The sequence below is a fragment of the Panthera onca genome, chromosome A3 (genome assembly GCF_046562875.1).
Source record: "Panthera onca isolate mPanOnc1 chromosome A3, mPanOnc1 haplotype 2, whole genome shotgun sequence".
In the NCBI taxonomy this organism is placed as follows: domain Eukaryota; kingdom Metazoa; phylum Chordata; class Mammalia; order Carnivora; family Felidae; genus Panthera; species Panthera onca.
Window position 1 is genome coordinate 116,097,379 of NC_138341.1, and position 18,827 is coordinate 116,116,205.

Genomic DNA, 18,827 nt, shown 5'->3' on the forward strand with positions numbered 1-18,827 from the left:
CAGTGGGGTATAAAGGGCAGGGCGGGGGCGGAGACGTGCCTGTGGAGCTGGACGGCGACCGGGAAGGGTCAGTCCGTGCGTGAGCAGCCTTGGCGTTAAGGGTTCCTCGGTTGGATCCAGAGAGACAGGACTTGGGAAGGAGGGGAGGAGTTAGGCTGGGTCAGCGAGGAGTTACGGGTTTGCAGAGCTAGCAGGATGTCAGATCTGGTGACGTCCAGTGTAAGATGAGGAAACTGATACCCAGAATGGGGCAGTCACTACCTCAGGGACACATGGTGGGGGTAGGTGTGATAAGGGAGGCCCAGAAAAGGGACAGAGACCCCAGCGCAGGGTACCTTAGCACGGTAGGGGTCGAGCCAGTGTTGGAACCCAGGGTTCTGTTTTACACCCAGCTGAGTCCCATAAAAGCCCACCTGACTTCTCTAACCTCGGGACAGCTGCCGAAAAGCTGTAGAGGTAAAGGAAAGTATTTTCATTTTTCCAGCAATTTTTAAGTTGGGAACGTTGGAGGGTGACGCATTGTATATCACAATGCCCAATATCATTTGCATCAGGATCTGGGGCACTTTTTGAGAATGCAGATTCTTGATCCCTATTCTTATCTTACCTTTTGGCAGCCCTCCAGTTCTTTAACTGTTCCTTCTTTCCTTCCGGATTGTGATAGGATCTTCTCAATGTGAAGCACCTGATATGAATTTTTAAGTTCAAGTAACCTGAACTGATCAGTCCAAGCTCTGGGAAGTTAACCGTAACTAAGAGAGAACCCCAGCTTTCACATCTGATTAAGAAGGTAGACTGGTAAACAGTGCTTTTCTGGGGAATCAGGGAGGGCTTTGGAGTCTGGAGGGCTAGGTAGGAATGTGTAAGCAGTGAAAGAAGTAAGGGTGGAGTTAAGAGGCAGGAATGGGGACAGTGTTCCAAGTAGCAGGAACAGAAACCGCAAAGGCAAATAATTCGAAGTGTGGCTAGGCTCATTTTAGAGACATTGAGGAGTTTGATATAGATACTGAGGAGGGCCTGGGAGTTGATCAGGCTGTTAGGAGCTCATTCTTGGCGAGGGAGCCTTGGATGCCAGGTTAAGAAGTTTGGCATTTTTCCAGTGAATGATGGGGAGCTAAGGATTTTTTTTAAAAAAAAGTTTTTTTAATGTTATTTTTGAGAGAGACAGAGCGTGAGCAGAGGACGGGGCAGAGAGAGAGGGAAACACAGAATCTGAAGCAGGCTCCAGGCTCTGAGCTGTCAGCACAGAGCGCGATGTGGGGCTTGAACTTACAGACCGTGAGATCATGACCTGAGCCCAAGTCAGACGCTTAACCGACTGTGCCACCCAGGCACCCCAAGCTGCCTAAGGATTTTAAGCAGGGGAAAGACCTGGTCGATTTTTTGTTAGGTGCTGGCTACAGTGTGGCAAATGGTTTGGAAGTGGGGAGACTAAGGCCAGAAAGCATGCTCAGAGGGAGTTAAGGTGCGTGGCAATGAGGAGATGGAGAGAAGGGGACAGGTTAAAGAGACATTTAGGAGGGAGAACTACAACTAATTATAAATCAGTGGCCCAACCCAGGGGCCAGGATGTTTCCACCTCCTTAAATAAAGCTTGTACACCCTCTGTCTGCAGGACAGGCTGAGTCCTCCAATCTTCTTGGGGGGAGGGAAGGGATAGGTGGTCTGGTTATGGGCAGGACAGTGTTTCCATGATGTCCTTCCTTTGTCTGCTTTTATACCTGAGGAAGAGCCCAAAGCAGCAGTTACTATAAAAGGCCCCAGGTGGCAGGAAAAGTCCATCATGTTCACCAGGAACAAAGGAAACTATATCTAGTGCAACATGAAATTAAAAGAAAAAATCATCACCCAGGGTTCTCTGCAGGTTCCCCTCCTCCAAGATGGGTGCCAAATGACGTGTATCAGGTGTCTATTGGTGAGACTTGGGAAAGATCCCAGACCTTAACAGCCCTCTGATTGAGTCCCCTCACTTTGTGGCAGGTAAGGTGTCTTTCTTCCCATTTTGTAGATGTGGCAGCTGAGTCTTAGAAGTTATGTGACTTGTTCAAAGGGACCTGGTTTGTGGTGCAGGGAGTAAGGTGTGGGAGTGTGAGGGGCTCTTGGCCAAGCATCTTACAAGTGAGGCTTTGTCTTTGTGCTCCCTTTGTCCTGAGGCTTTGCCCCTAAATCTCGGCATAACTGACTTCTTGTCATTCACATGTTTCCTCCTCAGATGCCATTCCCACCCCATCAGTATATATATTTTTTTCACAGCTCTTACTAGTATCTGAAATTACTAATTTTGTCTGTTTCTCTCCACCATGTGAGTTCCATAAGAACAGGGACAATATCTGTCCTGTTCACCACTTTACCACCAGCACCTGGAGTGATATCTGCTCCATAGTAGATCGTCAATATCGTTTGCTAAATGATAGAAATAAGCTGGGGAGGGAGAAAGTCAGGGAAACCAACATAGGTGGAAGCTTAGGATGTTTTGGGTACTTTTCATAAACTACTTCATTTAATGCCCTCACAGCTTTTCAACGTAGGTACTGTATCTCCTTTGGGTAGGTAAGAAAACATGCCAAGTGAGGCCAAGTCAGTGGCTTGTTACTTTTGAGGTGATAGACTCCTTTGAGAATCTCCATTAGACACAATCTTTTGGCACACCATGTGGAGGAATTCACAAACCTCCCTGAGCCCACTCGGGGGTCCCAGATCAAGGAACCCAGGATTGAGGAACTTGCCTGAGGTCTCTCTGGCCCCAAACCTTTGTTAGTTCCCCTCTCCACAGCAAGGTTATATTCCATTTAGTGGACTACAGAGAGCCTCCTGAAGATTCTGTAACAGAGGGAGATTATGAGGCACTGAGCCTTTGATGTGTCAGACCTGAGTTCAAATCCTGCCTCCAAAGCTAGCAGTGTAACTGTGGGCAACACTTCTCACTTCTCTGAATCCCACTGCCCTCACTTTGAAAATGGAATCTATTTTTTTTCCCTAACTATAACTAATCTTTATTAATCTGTTCACCAAGTGCCAGGTATTTGGTTAATGGCTTTACAGTTATATCACTTTTTATGTGCCCTGACTTGCCAGAGATCATGCAGCCTCCCACGGTTAGCCACTGTGCTCCCACATGTGCACAGGCTTCCTAAAGCTGGCTTTTGAATCTATTGCAGTCTCTGCTCTTGGGATTTGTGGGAACATTTGAGTCTGAATTCACTGAAAAGAGACTAGGAAGGCTGCACTGCAGTGTGAATGGAGGCCAGTGCCTTCAGTTGGTATGTGTCTTTCCCACGGTGAGGGCCTCTCTCCAAGCCCGTACTAGGTCTCTCAATTGGGACATCTCTGCCCGTCCCGGGGTCTGCGTTGCACATGGTCTGCTCTGTGCGTGCGTGGCTGCTGTCTCTTTTTAGCAGTGACATCACCCTGCCTGGTATTGTTGTTTATGGGGCTGTCTCCCCACCTGGCTGGGGGCCATTGCTTGGCCATTCGGTGGAATTCCTCTGTCTTCTAGCCCTAGTACAGACCTGGCCCAGCAGTGCTGCTCAGGAAATGCCTGTGGAATCAAAGTGAGGACTCTCCCATGTGTTGAGGATTTACTGTGTGCCAGGCCTGTCCTGGACACGTTATATGTGTTATCTCATTTACACCCCATGGTAATCCCGAGAGGGAGAAGTTACTGTCCCTCTTTTACCAAGAAGAAATAGAGACTCAGCTGGGCTTTGCATTAGGCCCACTTGCAGTGATTGATGACACCAGGGCTGACTCCAGGCCTGTGCTCTCATCGTGCATAAGCAGTTCTTGAAACTGTGGTCTGATAAAGGGGAGAGACACTCCTCAGCCCCCAGGACCCTCAGAGACTTTCTACTAACAAGATTCTAGTCCAGCTGTCATTTCATCCATGAGGAGGGGTGCCCCGCTGGCTCAGTCAGTAGAGCACGTGACTCGGGATCTCAGGGTTGTAAGTTCAAGCCCCAAGTTGGGTGTAGAGATTACTTAAAAAAATTTTTTTTAACGTTTATTTATTTTGGGGAGACAGAACGAGCAGGGGAGGAACAGAGAGATGGGGGAGACACAGACTCTGAAGCAGGCTCCAGGCTCTGAGCTGTCAGCACAGAGCCTGACATGGGGCTCAAACCCATGAACTGTGAGATCATGACCTGAGCTGAAGCAGTCGCTCAACCAACTGAGCCACCCAGGCCCCCAGAGATTACTTTAAAAATAAAATAAAATAGGGGCTCCTGGGTGGTTCAGTCCAACTTCAGCTGATACCATGATCTCGTGGTTTGTAATTTCGAGTCCTGAATCAGGCTCTCTGCTGTCAACTCAGAGCCTGCTTCAGATACTTTGTCCCCACCTCTCTCTGCCCCTCCTCAGCTCATTCATTCTCTCTCTCTCTCTCTCTCTCTCTCTCTCTCTCTCAAATAAACATTTAAAATAAAATAATCCATGAGAAAACAGAAGCCCAGAAAGGAGAGATGACTTACTTACAGCCCTTCTTTTCCACTTACTGCTTATCCTTACCCACTTACTTTTGGACAGGATGGGATCTGATTTTACCCACCATTAAACCACCCAGGTAGCCCTGGTCCAGGTCGACACTCAGTAAATACTTCTAAATTTTATTTATGATGAAACATTAAGAAGGATATACAGATTAGTATAACAAACACCCGTATTCCCACCCCCCAGTCTATGAAGTAAAACATTGCTAATATAGCTGAAGGCCTCGTGCTCCTCCACAACTGTAATCCCTCAGGAATAAAGGCTCCCCTAAATTTGTTGTTTATTCTATGTAATTTTTTATTGAGCTATAATTCATATGCCATAAAATCCAACCTTTTTAAGTATACAATTCAGTGGTTTTTAGTATGTTCACAAGATTGCACAACCAATACCACTCTCTAAGTCCAGAACTTTTCCATCACACCAAAAGAAACCCCATACCCATTAGCAGTCACCTCCCCATTCCTCCACTCCAACCCCTGGCAGTCACTAATTTGCTTCATGTGTCTATGGACTTGCCTATTCTGGACATTTCATATAAACGGACTCCTGTAGGTGGCCTTTTGCGTTTGGCTTGCGTCACTTACCATTATGTCTTTAAGGCTCATCCATGTTGTAGCGTGTACCAGTATTCCGTTGTGTGGATACACCACATTGTGCACCTCCGCCAGTTGGTGGACATTTGGGTTGTCTCTACTTTTTGGCTATTATGAATGAAGGTGCTGTGAACATTCATGTACAGGTTTTTGTGGGGCTTTATTTAATTATCTTGGGAATAGACCGAGGAGTGGACTTGCTGGCTCGCAGGGTAATTCTATGTTGACCTTTTTTTCTCCCCCAAGTTGTTTTTTGTTTGTTTGTTTTTTTAATTTAGGTAATCTTTATACCCCATGTGGGACTCCCAACTCACGACCCTGAGATCAAGAGCCACATGCTTTTCTGACTGAGCCAGCGAGGCGCCCCTCTCTATTGAACTTTTTGAGGAACTGCCAGACTGTTTTCCAGAGTGGCTGCACTATTTTACATTCCCACCAGCAATGTCTGAGAGTTCCAATTTTTACATTCTTACCACGTGTTCCTGCCTGGCTGTTTGATTCTGACCATCCCAGTGGGTGTGAGGTAGTGTCACTTGTTTCAATTTGCATTTCCCTAATGACTGATGATACTGAGCATGTTTTCATGTGCTTATCGGCTATTTGTTTATCTCCTTTGTCTATTCACATCTTTTGCCTAATTTTGTTTTACCTAAAAAATTTATTATTGCTAAATATATGTAAAATTTGCCATTTTAGCCACTTAAGTGTACAGTTCGGTGACATTCGCATTGTTGTGCAGATATCGCCACCATCTGCTTCAGCAACTTTTTCAGCTTCCCCAACTGAAGCTCTGTACCCATTGAACAATAATTCCCCGTTCCCCTCTCCCAACCAGTCCTAGGCAACTACCATTCTACTCCTAAATTACTTTTTTTTAAGTTTATTTATTTATTTTGAGAGAGAGAGAGAGAGAGAAAGAGAGAGAGGGACCATGAGCAGAGGAGGGGCAGAGAGAGAGAGAGAGGGAGAGAGAGAATCCCAAGCAGGCTCTTTGCTGAGAGCATGGAGCCCGATGTGGGGCTCGAACCCACAAACTGCAAGATCATGACCTGAGCTGAAATCAAGATGCTTAACCACCTGAGCCACACAAGTACCCCTCCTAGACTGCTTTTTGACTCAGTTTCTCTTTCACTTAATAAAAGAGAGGGTGCATTTTTAATTTCAGTTATTTGTCTTTTTATTGTTGAGTTATAAGAATTCTTCATATATTCTGGATCTTAGACCCTGATCAGATACATGATTTGCAAGTAGTTTCTCCCATTCTCTGGATTGTCTTTTTGATTTGTTGATAGTGTCCCTTTTTTTTTTTTTTTTTTCTTTTTTAATTTGAGAGAGTGCACAAGCGGGGGAGAGGGACAGGTGCGGGAGAGAGAGAATCCCAAGAAGGCTCCACACTCAGCATGGAGCCCAACACCGGGCTTAATTCCACAACCCTCAGATCATGACCTGAGCTGAAATTAAGAGTCAGACTGAGCCACCCAGATGCCCCTTGACAGTGTCCTTTGAAGTACAAATGTTTTTCATTTTGAGGAAGTCCAGTTTATCTGTTTTTCCTTTGGTGCTTGTGCTTTGAGTATCATATCTAAGAAACCATTGCCTAATCCAAAATCGTGAAGATTTGTACCTATGTCTTCTTAGAGTTTTATAGTTTTCACTCTTACATGTAGGTCATTGATTCATTGTTAGTTCGTTTTTGTATATGGTGTGAGGTAGGTCCTATGCATTTTTAATCCTTTTACTAGGTGTGTGTTTCTAAACATTATTTGATACAATTTTTTGTTTTTTGGACTTTAAATGGTAACATTGTTTACATTCTCATGCAGCTTGCTGTCACTTCAGCCTTATGTTGGGAGAGTCATCCGTTTGATCAGGGTAACTAGTTCATTTGTTTTCACTGCTGTATAGGTTTGCTGCATAAAAACCACACTTTATTTACCTTTCCTCCTGTGAATGGTCTCTTGGGTTGTCTCTAGTATTTTGCTGTTACAAATGATAAACCATCTAAAATGTGCCTCCTTGTGCAGTGTGTTGAAGGTCATGAGCATATTCAGATTTCCTAGATAATGCCAAATATCTCTTTTAAGTGGTTTTATAAATTTGCACTCTTGCCAGCAATGTATTAGAATTGTCCTTGTTGTATTAGAATTGTATCCTCAGTAAGACTCAGTATTGTCAGGCTTTTTTGTTTTTGCCAGTCTAGTGGGTGTGAAGTGACACTTTGTTGGAGTTTCCCAGATTAATAGCAAAGTTTCTTTTTCAGTAAATATTTGAATGGTTGGATAGGCAGGTGCACACAAAAGCAGAATAGAGGCAGCTCTTTGAGGAGATGACCCTGTGACCCTGCTTGTGGCTAGATGATGGCAGGGCTCTGGGCCTACACTGTGCTGGCTGTTATAGGGAGACTCTGGAGCTAGGAAGTGTTGGGTGAGACTGACAACCCTATAAATGGGAGAAGGCAATTGTCACCTTGACACCAGTAATGGGAGCCTCTCTCCAGGGGGAGGCTGTAGTCCTGCCCTTCCATTTCACCAAGAAGAAAAGGAGCTGGAAAGAGAGAAGGATCAGAATGGGGTCCCATAGTCTAGGAATGACCTTTTTTTTTTTTTTTTTAACCTTCTCATAGTCTTGATATTGGTGGTATGTATTTCTCTTGTTTATTCTACTGAGTTTGGGAATGATGAAAAGGATAATAAGAAAAAGAATAGCAATGATCATTTATTAAACACTTATGTGTGAGGCATTGTGCCTTTTTTATGAGTATTATCTCACTTAATTCCAACGGAGTAGGTGCTATTAGTATTCCTGCTTTACAGATGACAAACAGGGTAACTCAAAGAGACAGAGTAACTGAGGGTTTTCACTCAGTCTGACTCCAGAACTTGTAAGCACTGTGCTATATCATTCGCCTGGCTCAGCTAAACCCAAGAGATCAAAGAAAGAAGAGGCTTTTCCAGGCCTGGATGGGTGAGAAACATGAGTTATGAAATCCACTGGGCCTGGTGTGGAAAGGGCAACAGGGAGCAGAGTGAGAGGCCCCCTGGAAAAGATGGTTCTTGAGAGGCAGGTGCCCCCAGCACGGTGGACATGGCCCATTTAGCAGGCACTCATGGGCACCTCTTTTGTGCCAACTCCTGAGCTGGCTGCTGGGGTGCAGAGTGGGATCTGCCCATTTCCAGGTCTCAAGAAGTCCCTGGACAGATGGAACAAGAATTTGGAGGATGTGGGTGACCCTGGCCTCCTAGGATGCAGGTGATAAGATAGCACCTCAGACTGAGGGCTGTCCAGGTATCCTTCAACAGGTAAGATTTTAACAAACTGTGGCACATCCATAATATGGAATACTACTCAGTAACAGAAAGGAACACATCATTGATGTAGGCAACAACTTGGATTAATCTCCAGGGAATTATGCTGAGTGAACAAAGTGAATCTTAAAAAGTTACATACTGTATGATTTCATTTATGTAACATTTTTTAATTGACAAGTAAAAAAAAATTTTTTAATGTTCATTTATTTTTGAGAGAGAGAGAGAGAGAGCATGAATGAAGGAAGGGCAGAGAGAGAGAGAGGGAGACACAGAATCTGAAACAGACTCCAGGCTCTGAGCTGTCAGCACAGAGCCTGACTCAGGGCTTGAACTCGGTAACCGTGAGATCATGACCTACGCCAAAGTCGGACTCTTAACCAACTGAGCCACCCAGGCACCCCTGAATTGACAATTTTAGAAATGGAGAACAGATTGGAGGTTAATTTTGGATGGGTTAAGGATGGGAAGGAGGAGGGTGTCTTGTTGTTGGAACTCTTCAGAATATTAACTATAGTGGTGGATCTGTGAACATATACAGGTGATAAAATTGTATAGAACTTAATACACACACACACATACACACATGTATATGTAAAACTGGGAAAACTTGAATGAACTTGGGGGATAGTATCAATGTCAATACAGGTGATCTCTCTGTATTGTTTCTTATAATTGTGAATATGTAATTACCTAAAAGAAATTTCAATTAAAAAATGAAATTTAAGGCCCAAAGTATTGGCAGGACAATAGAGATATTTGTAAGACAGCATTCTCAACCCACATAAAAAATCCTGAGGGTTAGGGCGCCTGGGCGGCTCAGTTGGTTAAGCATCTGATTCTTGATCTCGGCTCAGGTCAGTGCGGAGCTTGCTTGGGATTCTTTCTCTCTGCCTCTCCCCCACTTGCATGTGCATATGCCCCCCCCTCCAAAGAAATAAATAAACTTAAAAAAAATCCCGAGGGCTATGTGCAAGGAGGCTTTTTGCCCTTAAGTTAGCAAAGTCCAGCTCCACAGAGAGGTGGGCAGTATTCCCTGAGATGTGGAGGAGTGCAGGGTCACCCTAAACACTTCAAGAGACCCAGGGTAGACCCATTGGGTTGGTTTCTGAGCTTAATTCTTTGAGTCTCTCTGTCCTTCACCTCCTGAACTGACACCACTATCATAAGGGCAAGGGCAGAGCCACAAGCCACTCCCACTCCTCCCACTCCACCTCTGTTTGGTCTTCTGAGAAGGACAGATGTTCCTTCTTCATTCTCTACTCCACCAGGTTGCCCCTCCCCTGGGATGTCCTGTATCAATTGTTACAAACTCTCTGTGCCTCCTCCATGACTGTCTCCTCTACTAGACAGACTCCTGGACCTTGGGAACAAGACCAGAACCAGTCCCAATCTGGGGGGCATCAGAGAGTGTTTGTTATACTCAACTAAATGGGAAGTTGACCCTGGCTGAGATAAACCTGTTCTGATCCTGAGATCCTAGGGAGGGCCTGGACTGTGGCATAGGATTTGGGGGGTAGTATGGCTGTGGTCTTACAAGATTCTGGGACTTTGTTTCCACCTGGTAGGCCCACTAGGATATCTCTTCCAGAATGTTGGCTGCCCTGAACACTGCTTCAAATTCTGTCCCCAGAATGGGAGACCCAAGGCTCCTCCACTAGACTACCCCAACGTACATGTACTCACAGGGATCATGTGTTCACATTGCTGACCTCTTACTTTGGGATAAGCACTTTGGTTTCTTTATTTCTCTCAGCAACATTTATAAGGGAGGTATTCTTTATATATCCATTTTGCAGAGAAGGAACCCAAGGCTCAGAGAGGTTAAGTAACTTGCTCAAGGTCACTTAGCTTGTAAGTAGCAGAGCAAGGACTTGAAGAGGCATTCCTAATGTGTGCCAGTCTAGTGCCTGCAGGTGCAAAGCTGAAAAAAAGAAACATCACTGCCCTTATGGAGCTAATGATAAAATCACCAAACATTTATATGTGCTTATGTATGGCAGTCAGAGGCTAAGCTCTTTATATACATTATATAATTGACTGCTTTACAACCAAATGAAATAAGGTTATGCCCATTTTACAATGGAAATTGAAGCTCCAGGAGGAAAAGAGACCTGCTCAAGGTCACATAGCAAGTAGAATACAGACCTGGACAGTCTGCTCTAGAGCCAGTGCTATCAGACCCTCTTCTGCCATCTCCTCCCTAGACCTATTTTTGGCTTTTTCCCTCTTCTGTACACAGGCCCCCTCCATGCTATTATTTCTGCCCTCCCTTCACCCCAGCTCTTCTGTCTAGCCTGTGTCCATAGACCCATTCATATTCTAAGCATAGTTTGGAATCTGTGGTTGGGCCAGAATATCTATCAGCACGATGATACCCCTCACTCTGACCCTTTCTGTTCCACCCAGCTGCCTGGCAAGGGGAGTCTTGCGGGAGACTACTACCCAGTCCCCTCACCTACCTGTGGTGGCCGGAATATGTGTGGCCTCTGCAGTGCAGAGGATAGAGCAGCAGGATGCCCACACCTGGCAGAAAGGCCAGCACACCAGGGGGTGCAGGTAGCACTGGGCCTGTCAGTGCTAGTGGTTCTGGAGGCTAATATGAGCAGCAGCAACTGCTGGCATTATCTAGCCTCTAAGAATAGCTTGGGCTGAAGAGTTGGGGTCTGGGGCCAGGGAAGAGGGCAGGAGCCTGTTTCCACCGCCCCTGCCACCTCTGCTGCTGCTTGGCCTAGAAACTGGAAAGCCTCCCTTCTGGCTTACCATTTGCTCTGGGATGGTTTTGCATGGATGTGTCTTGCCTGCTATTGGGCTGGAGGAAAGAGGGTGACCCATAGACTCAGACCCAGGGCTGAGGTCAATGAGCCCACACCCTGAGGAATGGCCCTCACCAGGCCTTCCCCATTGGCATAGAATAGGAGCTTGCTTTTTCAAGGATCATGTTGGAAGTGAATCTTATTCATTTAGCGAATCCTTAAGAACTAGATAATATATACCCATGATTCAAAATTCAAAAGTATAAAAGGGTAAGCAAGAAGAAAATCAGCCTCCCTCCCTTCCCTAGCCCTCAGCCGCCTATTCCCCTCTCCAGAGGCCACCGCTCTTACCAGCAAAGGTGGTCCCTCCATAGGTAGGCACGTAAATACGTGACTCTTCTATCCCCCCATTTTTGCATGAGCGATAGCACATCCCATCCATTCTTCTGCCCCTTGCTTTTTTCACTTAATGATATATGTTGTAAAGAACAGTAATTTACTGAGTCTTTACTCTGGCATGCACTATTGTAACTAAGCACTTCAGATGTTATAACTCATATAATGTTCATCAGAATCCTGTGTTGTGGTAGGTCTTTTTTACGATTTTCCATTTTTCAGAGGTTAAATAATTTCCCAAGATTTCAGAGCTGGTAATTGGCAGAGCCAGGATTCAATCCCGGGCAATCTGACTTTAAGGTGTTCTTCATCACTACCCTATACTGCCTCTCATGCTTGAGCCCTGTCACTACATAGCACCCCCTTACTCTCCCTAAGGGCCAAGGTAAGAAATGTATATTGAGAGACGCCTGGGTGGCTCAGTCAGTTAAGTGTCCAACTTTTGATTTCGGTTCAGGTCATGATCTCGCAGTTTTGAGATCTGGCTCTGCCTTGGGCGTGCAGCCTATTTAGGATTCTCTTTCTCCCTCTCTCCCTCCCCTGCTCTCACGTGTGCGCACGTGCTCTCTCTTTCTCTCAAAAAAAAAAAAAAAATTAAAAAAAATAAGAAATGTACATTGAACACTCACCATGGCCAGGTTCAGGCTGGGATACAGCAGAGAATAAAAAAGATTAGGTCTTTGCCCTCACGGAACTGGCACCCCAGTGTCCACACGTGTCTGTCAACCAAAGCAGGAAGAGGGAAACACACGTCACACACACCCACATGTCCAAGTACAGGCCTGCTGTTTGCACACACTTTTCTCCCTTATCCACTGATCATTTACTCACACAGCCTCTGAGCTGAAAGGCCTTCTAGCCCAGAGCTATAAGTGGAACATGGAGGTCCACACAGAGATAGATACTTACAAGAGATCACGATGTGGGCCTCGTGATTCTCATCCCCTGCCCCCTAGGATCCATTTCAGCAAGTCTGGTGGGGGGTGTCTATAATCCAGGGCCCAGCCATTGTTTGAAGTTGGGAACAATTGAAGGGCAAGGGAGCTATAGATAGATCCACAGCTGCTGTCACCTGTTCCAGCCTGGGCATTGGGCCCGAGCATTGTCTACATGGGGGCACTCTACCAGTGAGGGCCCACTGGGGGTGGGAGGTTGGCCCAGTCCAGCCCAGCTCTAGAGAGACTGAGTCAGAGGTCAAGACAAAGAAATACAGAGTCTCAGAGGGCAGAGAATGACAGGGTGACAAAGAAGGACCAAGACCCATGAGCGATACAAGAGACTCCCACCTCATGCTAAAAACACAGAGACTGGTTGGGAGTGTGGGCAGAGGCAGAGAGAGAGCTATCTAGACAGTGAGGGCCTAAGGCAAAGATTGAACTCCAGGATACAACAGATCACAGCCCCAGACCAGAGCCTGTGCTAGGGTCCAGACCACTTCAGTCCAGCATCGAGGCCTTTCTGTCCATCTGTTTATCTCCAGGAGGGTGACACATGCACATTTCTCTCTGGGGCAGCCACACCCCAGATTCTTCTAGGGCAGTCTGAGGTAGGGCAGTCAGGAGTGATCCAGGAGGCCCCTGGGGTCTCTGAAAGGGAGAGTTTGTGCTGCTGAGTCTGTATCTAACTTCCCTCCCTCTTGATGCAGCTGAAGCCACAGTCCCCTCCTTTGTTTGTCCTTTGTGAGGATGGGGGACAGCTGGTCTCCCCCCGCCTCCCCTCCCACCAAGTAACCTTTTACCACGTTGAGGCATCTCTCCTCCGGATAAACACCCCTGATGCCTTTTGGCAGCCCTCATCCTATTTTCTGCTCAGGCATCAGAGCCGGGGCCCACTCGGGCTCTCTGCAGCTGCCCAGGGCCCCAGGAGGGGGACAAGCCTTGGATGAGCAGGGGCCCCCCCACCCACAGGGTGCCAAGGGGAGGGCCCCCCTCTAGGGCCTCACTGCTTTGCTTTTGGACTGTTATGGCAGCCACCTCCTAAGTAAGTCTTCCTGCCACCGGTCTCGCCCCTTCAGTCCATCCTCCACACCAGCTGCCACCGGGATCTTGTGAACACATAAATCTGACCATGCTGTCAAATGTCCTTGCTCAGAGCTCTTTGATGAGAAACATAAAATACAAATGCCTTTGATGGCTCCCCAACTCCTGCAGGAGAACGCTAAACCCTAATCTGGCTTCTGAGGCCGTTCACAGTCTAATCCCAGCTGCTCCACCTGGCCTCCCTTCCCTGTGTGCCTCCCGTGGCCAAGCCTCCACCTGTGTGACTGCTCTGGCCTTGGAGTTAGGGCTCATGCTCTGTGTCCCCTCTCCTCTGCCTTTGGTGCCCTCCTCTCACCTGGACGACCACTGCCTCCTTGCTGCTCTGCCTGCAGCATTCCAGTCCATTCTCTGTATGGCAGTCAGGGTGGTCATCATTAAACCTCAGACCACTTACTCTCTTGCCCTGACAGCTTCCCGCTGTTCTTTATATAATAGAGTCCAGAGTCCCTTTCAAATCCTACAAGACTCAGTGATCCAGCTCATGCCTACCTATGTAACCCAACCTTAAAAAACTCTCCCCCTAGGGGTGCCTGGGTGGTTCAGTCAGTTAAGCATCCACCTCTTGGTTTTGACTAAGGTCATGATCTCAGTACTCGTAAGTTCAAGCACTGGATCCGGCTCTGTGCTGACAGCATGGAGCCTGCTAGGGATTCTCTGTCTCCCTCTCTGTCTGCCCCTTCCCCGCTCACACACTCTCTCTCTGTCTGTCTCAAAAATAAATAAACATTAAAAATAAAACTCTCCCCCTGTTCCCGCTCCAGCGGCACTAGCATTGTGATGGCATCAAACGCACCATGCTATTTTCTGCCTCACAGCTTTTGTATTTACTACTACTTTTGCTCAGAATGTTCTTCCTCTGGCTCTTTGTGTGGCTCCTTCTCGTCCCTCAGGTCTCACCTTGAATGTCACCTCTTCAGAGAGCCCCACATCCTTGACCAACTTGAGTACTGTATACCCCACCCCCATGACCCTCCACTGCGTTACCGTAGTGCCTTTATATCCTGTGCCACGATCTTGAATTACCTTAGAAACTGTATCTGCTTGTTCATTGACTGCCGCTCTATGAGGGAAGGGACCTTGTTGTCATGCCCCTCTCCTTGTCCGTCTGGGTGTCAGACTTGCTCTTATCCTTCACATCCCTCCATTCTGACATCTCCTGTGGGTGTCTTTCTTTTCCTGGACAGAGAGTATTGGGTTCCCATCCTGGACACAGAATAGAAGGCACCAGATGCATGTTCACCTGAATCTATGTGATCCTCCCAGCTGAGGTAGCATTTTAACAGAGTCCTTCAATGTCTTTATCAAGGATTTCCAGGGACTGAGGAGCATTGGTGACAGATACATTTCCGGTTGGGGCTGGCTCCCAAATCCTATCTTCTCTGTCTCCCTACCTGCCCTTGCTTTCTCCAATACTCAGCTCCTCCAGTGGCATTTTGGGCTAGAAGAAGAGAAGCCAGAGGTAGTATGTCCCTTTTGGGCTTTGCCCCATCAGCTCATTGCTCATGGGAATCTCCCCCAATAGCCCCAGCTCAGCAGCTGCCTCCAGTTCTGGCTGCTACTAAGCTGTGAGCTCCAGGACCCCACAAAACTGCTTATCTGAGGCCTTTGATGGAGAGAAATAGGGGACGCGGAGGCCATGGTGTCTGGCTTGGTTCCAGCTCCCCATATCCTAAGACTGCCTATCTCTATCTTTCACCGCTTTACTCTCTACCCTAGATCCTGCTCTTCCTTCCCAACTCTGTTCCTAGTCAGGCCCAAGGTTCCTTGGCTTTTCTGTGGGGGATGCAAATAGGGGATTTACAGCATTGCTGTCTTTGAGGGTGGCAACAGGCCGGTCTGGGGCCTGGGAGCACTGAGGCCGGAATGCCTGAGGCTGAGCCCTTCCTGACAGTCCTTCCTAGCACTATCAGCATCTTAATTAAGTCCCTTGAAGATCGTGGTTCTTAGAGCGATTTCTGGAGAGAGTCTCTGAAGCCGAGGAGGGTGGACACCCCACACCACAGGCCAGGCTGCAGGTGACCCAGCTGCCTTCATGCCAGTCCTCACCATAGCTGCCTTCTCCTTTGCTGGTTTCCGTGTGCTTGGGTAGAGAGCTAACCTCAGGAGTGGGATCCTGGAGTCTGGCCCAGGCTCCCTCTGTCCCCATCAGGGCCTCTGTGTCCTCAGCTAAGCAGAGGGTCTGGACGAGATGATTTCCCTTCCAGCCCTGATGCTCCTGATTCCTAATGCCCTGCTGTCTTTAACTGGAATTGGAGAAAAGGGTGGCAGGCAGGGAGAAATAGAAAAGGTACAGGAAAGTACAGAGAACAATTAAGAAACCATTGTACACATTTTGTTATATTTGCCTCAAGTCTTTTGCCCCTGGATTGTAGCACTTCAGGGTTCTAGTGATACCGATTCTAACATGCCAGGATTCGAAACTGAGGTACATATAGTCCTGGCTCTGTGCTCATAATGTTGGGAAGAGAAGGGAGGAAGAAAGACTTTGGAGTGTCTACACTGGCTACTCGGTGGGTTGGTTGGGATGAGAGGGCGGTGGTGAAGAAACGAAGCTTCCGGAGGTTCTAAAATCCTAGAATCCTAGAATCCTAGAGTTGGAGCAGATCTCAGAGGTTGCCCAGTCCAAAGCTTCAAGCCCTGTGCAACCTCTGCTTGATTCTTCCTTGCTGTTAGCAGGCTCATTTTCTTCTACGAAGCCTCTTCCATGGCTGACAGGCTCTGAGTATGAAAAGACCCTTTTCTGTGTATGTATCCAAACTCTGCTTCCTTGTAACCACCCCACTGGCCTGCTCTTGAGGACACATAAGTCACACAGGTTTCGTATGCTACAGGACAGCTCTTCATATATTTAAGGTTGGTGCCTTAAGTCCTTGCAGATTGTGGCATTTCGTGCCTCTCTTAGGTGCCTCTTGGGTTTCCCCATCGCTTCGTCATTTTTATCTGTGTGTTCATCTCAGCAGGAAGGTGTGCCCTGTGTAGTAGAAGTGAACTTACAGTTCTAGACCCATTTCTTTTGGTTGGTTTCTCAGCCCCAGATTTATACACTGAACAGATAATTCTAGAATTCAGACCCACATTATATTTGGTATAGGCTAGGCTCATTAAAGGTTCTAATTCTCCAGGCTAATTCTATTGCTCAGGCCCTAAGAAAGAAGGCCCTGCTTTCTGAGCATCTTCAAACAGCAAGCAGAGTTTTTCCCACTCTTTGGGGTTTCTCTAAATAAGGAGATGAAAACCCTATAATCTTTTTCTTTGATGTTTGTTTGTTTGTTTTTGAGAGAGAGACAGAGTGAGCAGGGGAGGGGCAGAGATGGGGAAGAGCTGTCAGCACAGAGCCTGATGTGGGGCTCAAACCCATCAACTGTGAGATCATGACCTGAGCCAAAAACAAGTCAGATGCTTAGCCGATTGAGCTATCCAGTTGCCCCAAAACCCTGTAATCTTTAAAAAAGAAATTTTTTTTGGAGAGAGAAAGGGGGTGCAAATGAGCAAGGGGCAGAGAGAGAGAGAGAGAATGTCAGGAGGGGCAGAGGGGGAGAGAGAGAGAGAAATAGGGTTCACCCGAAGTGGTGCTTGTGTTTTACCTGAAGCGGGGCTTGTGCTCACCCAATGTGGGACTTGAACTCATGAACCGTGAGATTGCGACCTGAGCTGAAGTCAGATACTTAAGGACTGAGCCACCCAGGTGCCTAACAAAACCCTATAATCTTAAACTATCTATCAAGTTGGGTTCATGCTCTTACTCAGCACACACTTACTGACTTTCTGCTGTGTGCGGGCATTCTGTAAGGTGCTGGGGATATAGACCATGCTCTTGCCCATTAGTTGGTGGGGAGGCAGGCCAGAAACAACCTACGTTCTATGAAGAGAATCAAAACAGAATGATGTCATCACAAATATAATGTGGAGAAAAAGAAGAAAGGAATACATAAGGTAGGATTCCATTCATAGAAATTTTGGAAACTAATCTGACATTAGAAGTCAGGATGGTAGGTGAGGGAGTGGTGAATGAAAGAGGGGGGTTGCTGGTAATTTGTTTCTTGAATAGGGTGTGTTTAGTTTGCAGAAACTCAGACTGTATGGCAATATTCACTATATCCCTGATTATAATGACAAAAAGACTGGGGACAATCTAAATGTCACCCAAAGGAGAGCTGTATCATTTCATAACTTGGAGAGTATCTATAGGATTAATTCCTAAAAAGGTCTCAGCATTTGTAATTTTAATAGATATTGCCAAATTTGGCCATGCATTTTTAACAAAGTTTTTGTGTAACATACATGCAGTGAAGTGGGTACATCTTGAACGTACAGCTCAATTAGTTTTACAGAGTGAACACACTGCTCTTTGCTCAGTACATAGTGTTTCCTGCATTCCAGAGGCTGCTCTTGTGCCTCGTCCATTCATTACTCTCCCTCAGAGGACCACTCTTCTACTTTTATCAGCTTACCTGGTTTTGAACTATGTATGGTTGAAAATGGGTCTTTGAAGTTATTTCTATATATTTTATAGAATATAGGTATATGCATATTTGGAATTGGTAGCCAGATGGTACAGAGAATTTCTCTGTGTGGGCACAGCCTGACATCTGGCTGGAATCCTGGCTCTGAACCTGTGTAGTTCTATGTGTCCACTGTCTCGAGTTCCAGGATCCTTTGATTCTCTGACCATAAATTTCTGTGGTGTCACCAGGGCCTGAATGGGGTGATGGACAGGACAGCCTGGAAGTGCCCTGATGTATTCCAAAGCCCGTATCAGGCGGACTGAGTGCCAGCACACTGAACCCCTGTTGAGAGTGGGGGGCAGGAGGGGGCTAAGAGTGGGAAGTTGGTTTCCTGGGAATCTTGAATGCCTTCTAATTGTTCTAAATTTCCTCCTTTTGCTTTCTTTTCAGCCAAATCATTTCTTTACGTGTATGGTCACAGGTCTAGTTTTCTTCATGTACAATTTCCCCAGGGGACCCCAAGGAGATGGGGATAGAGGTAGGAGGTAAGAGCATGCAGGTACTGGAGAGGGATATCTTACTCTCTCTGCTTCTCTTTTTGATCTGGTCTCTGCCACTACTTATCTGTGAGATTTGCCAGTGCTTTCTTTTCTCTGGGCCTCAGTTTCCCTGGGTGTATAAAGAGGATTGTGCCAAATAGTCCCAGAAGGCACTCTGTTGTTTCCTCTCACTCAGTCTCCTTGCTCTTTGTTTCTGGGGGTGTGAGCCTTTTTCTGGGTGGACCAGACTCCTTGTGACTCAG

At 46.7% G+C, this 18,827-nt stretch overlaps 1 protein-coding gene across 2 annotated transcripts in view; it reads left to right on the plus strand.

The window, feature by feature from the left end:
* Nucleotides 1-1,215: 1,215 nt before the first annotated feature.
* The window catches only part of MYH7B (myosin heavy chain 7B), a 42,174-nt gene continuing 24,562 nt past the window's right edge, over nt 1,216-18,827 (plus strand). The window contains exons 1-2 of one of the 2 annotated variants that reach the window (XM_060616246.3): nt 1,216-1,980; nt 18,476-18,570. In XM_060616246.3, coding sequence (XP_060472229.1) covers nt 18,497-18,570 — 74 coding nt within the window. In that variant the 5' untranslated portion in view covers nt 1,216-1,980; nt 18,476-18,496. Of the gene's footprint in view, nt 1,981-7,753; nt 8,384-18,475; nt 18,571-18,827 lie in introns of those variants that run through there. The other variant, XM_060616240.3, reaches the window with a different exon arrangement.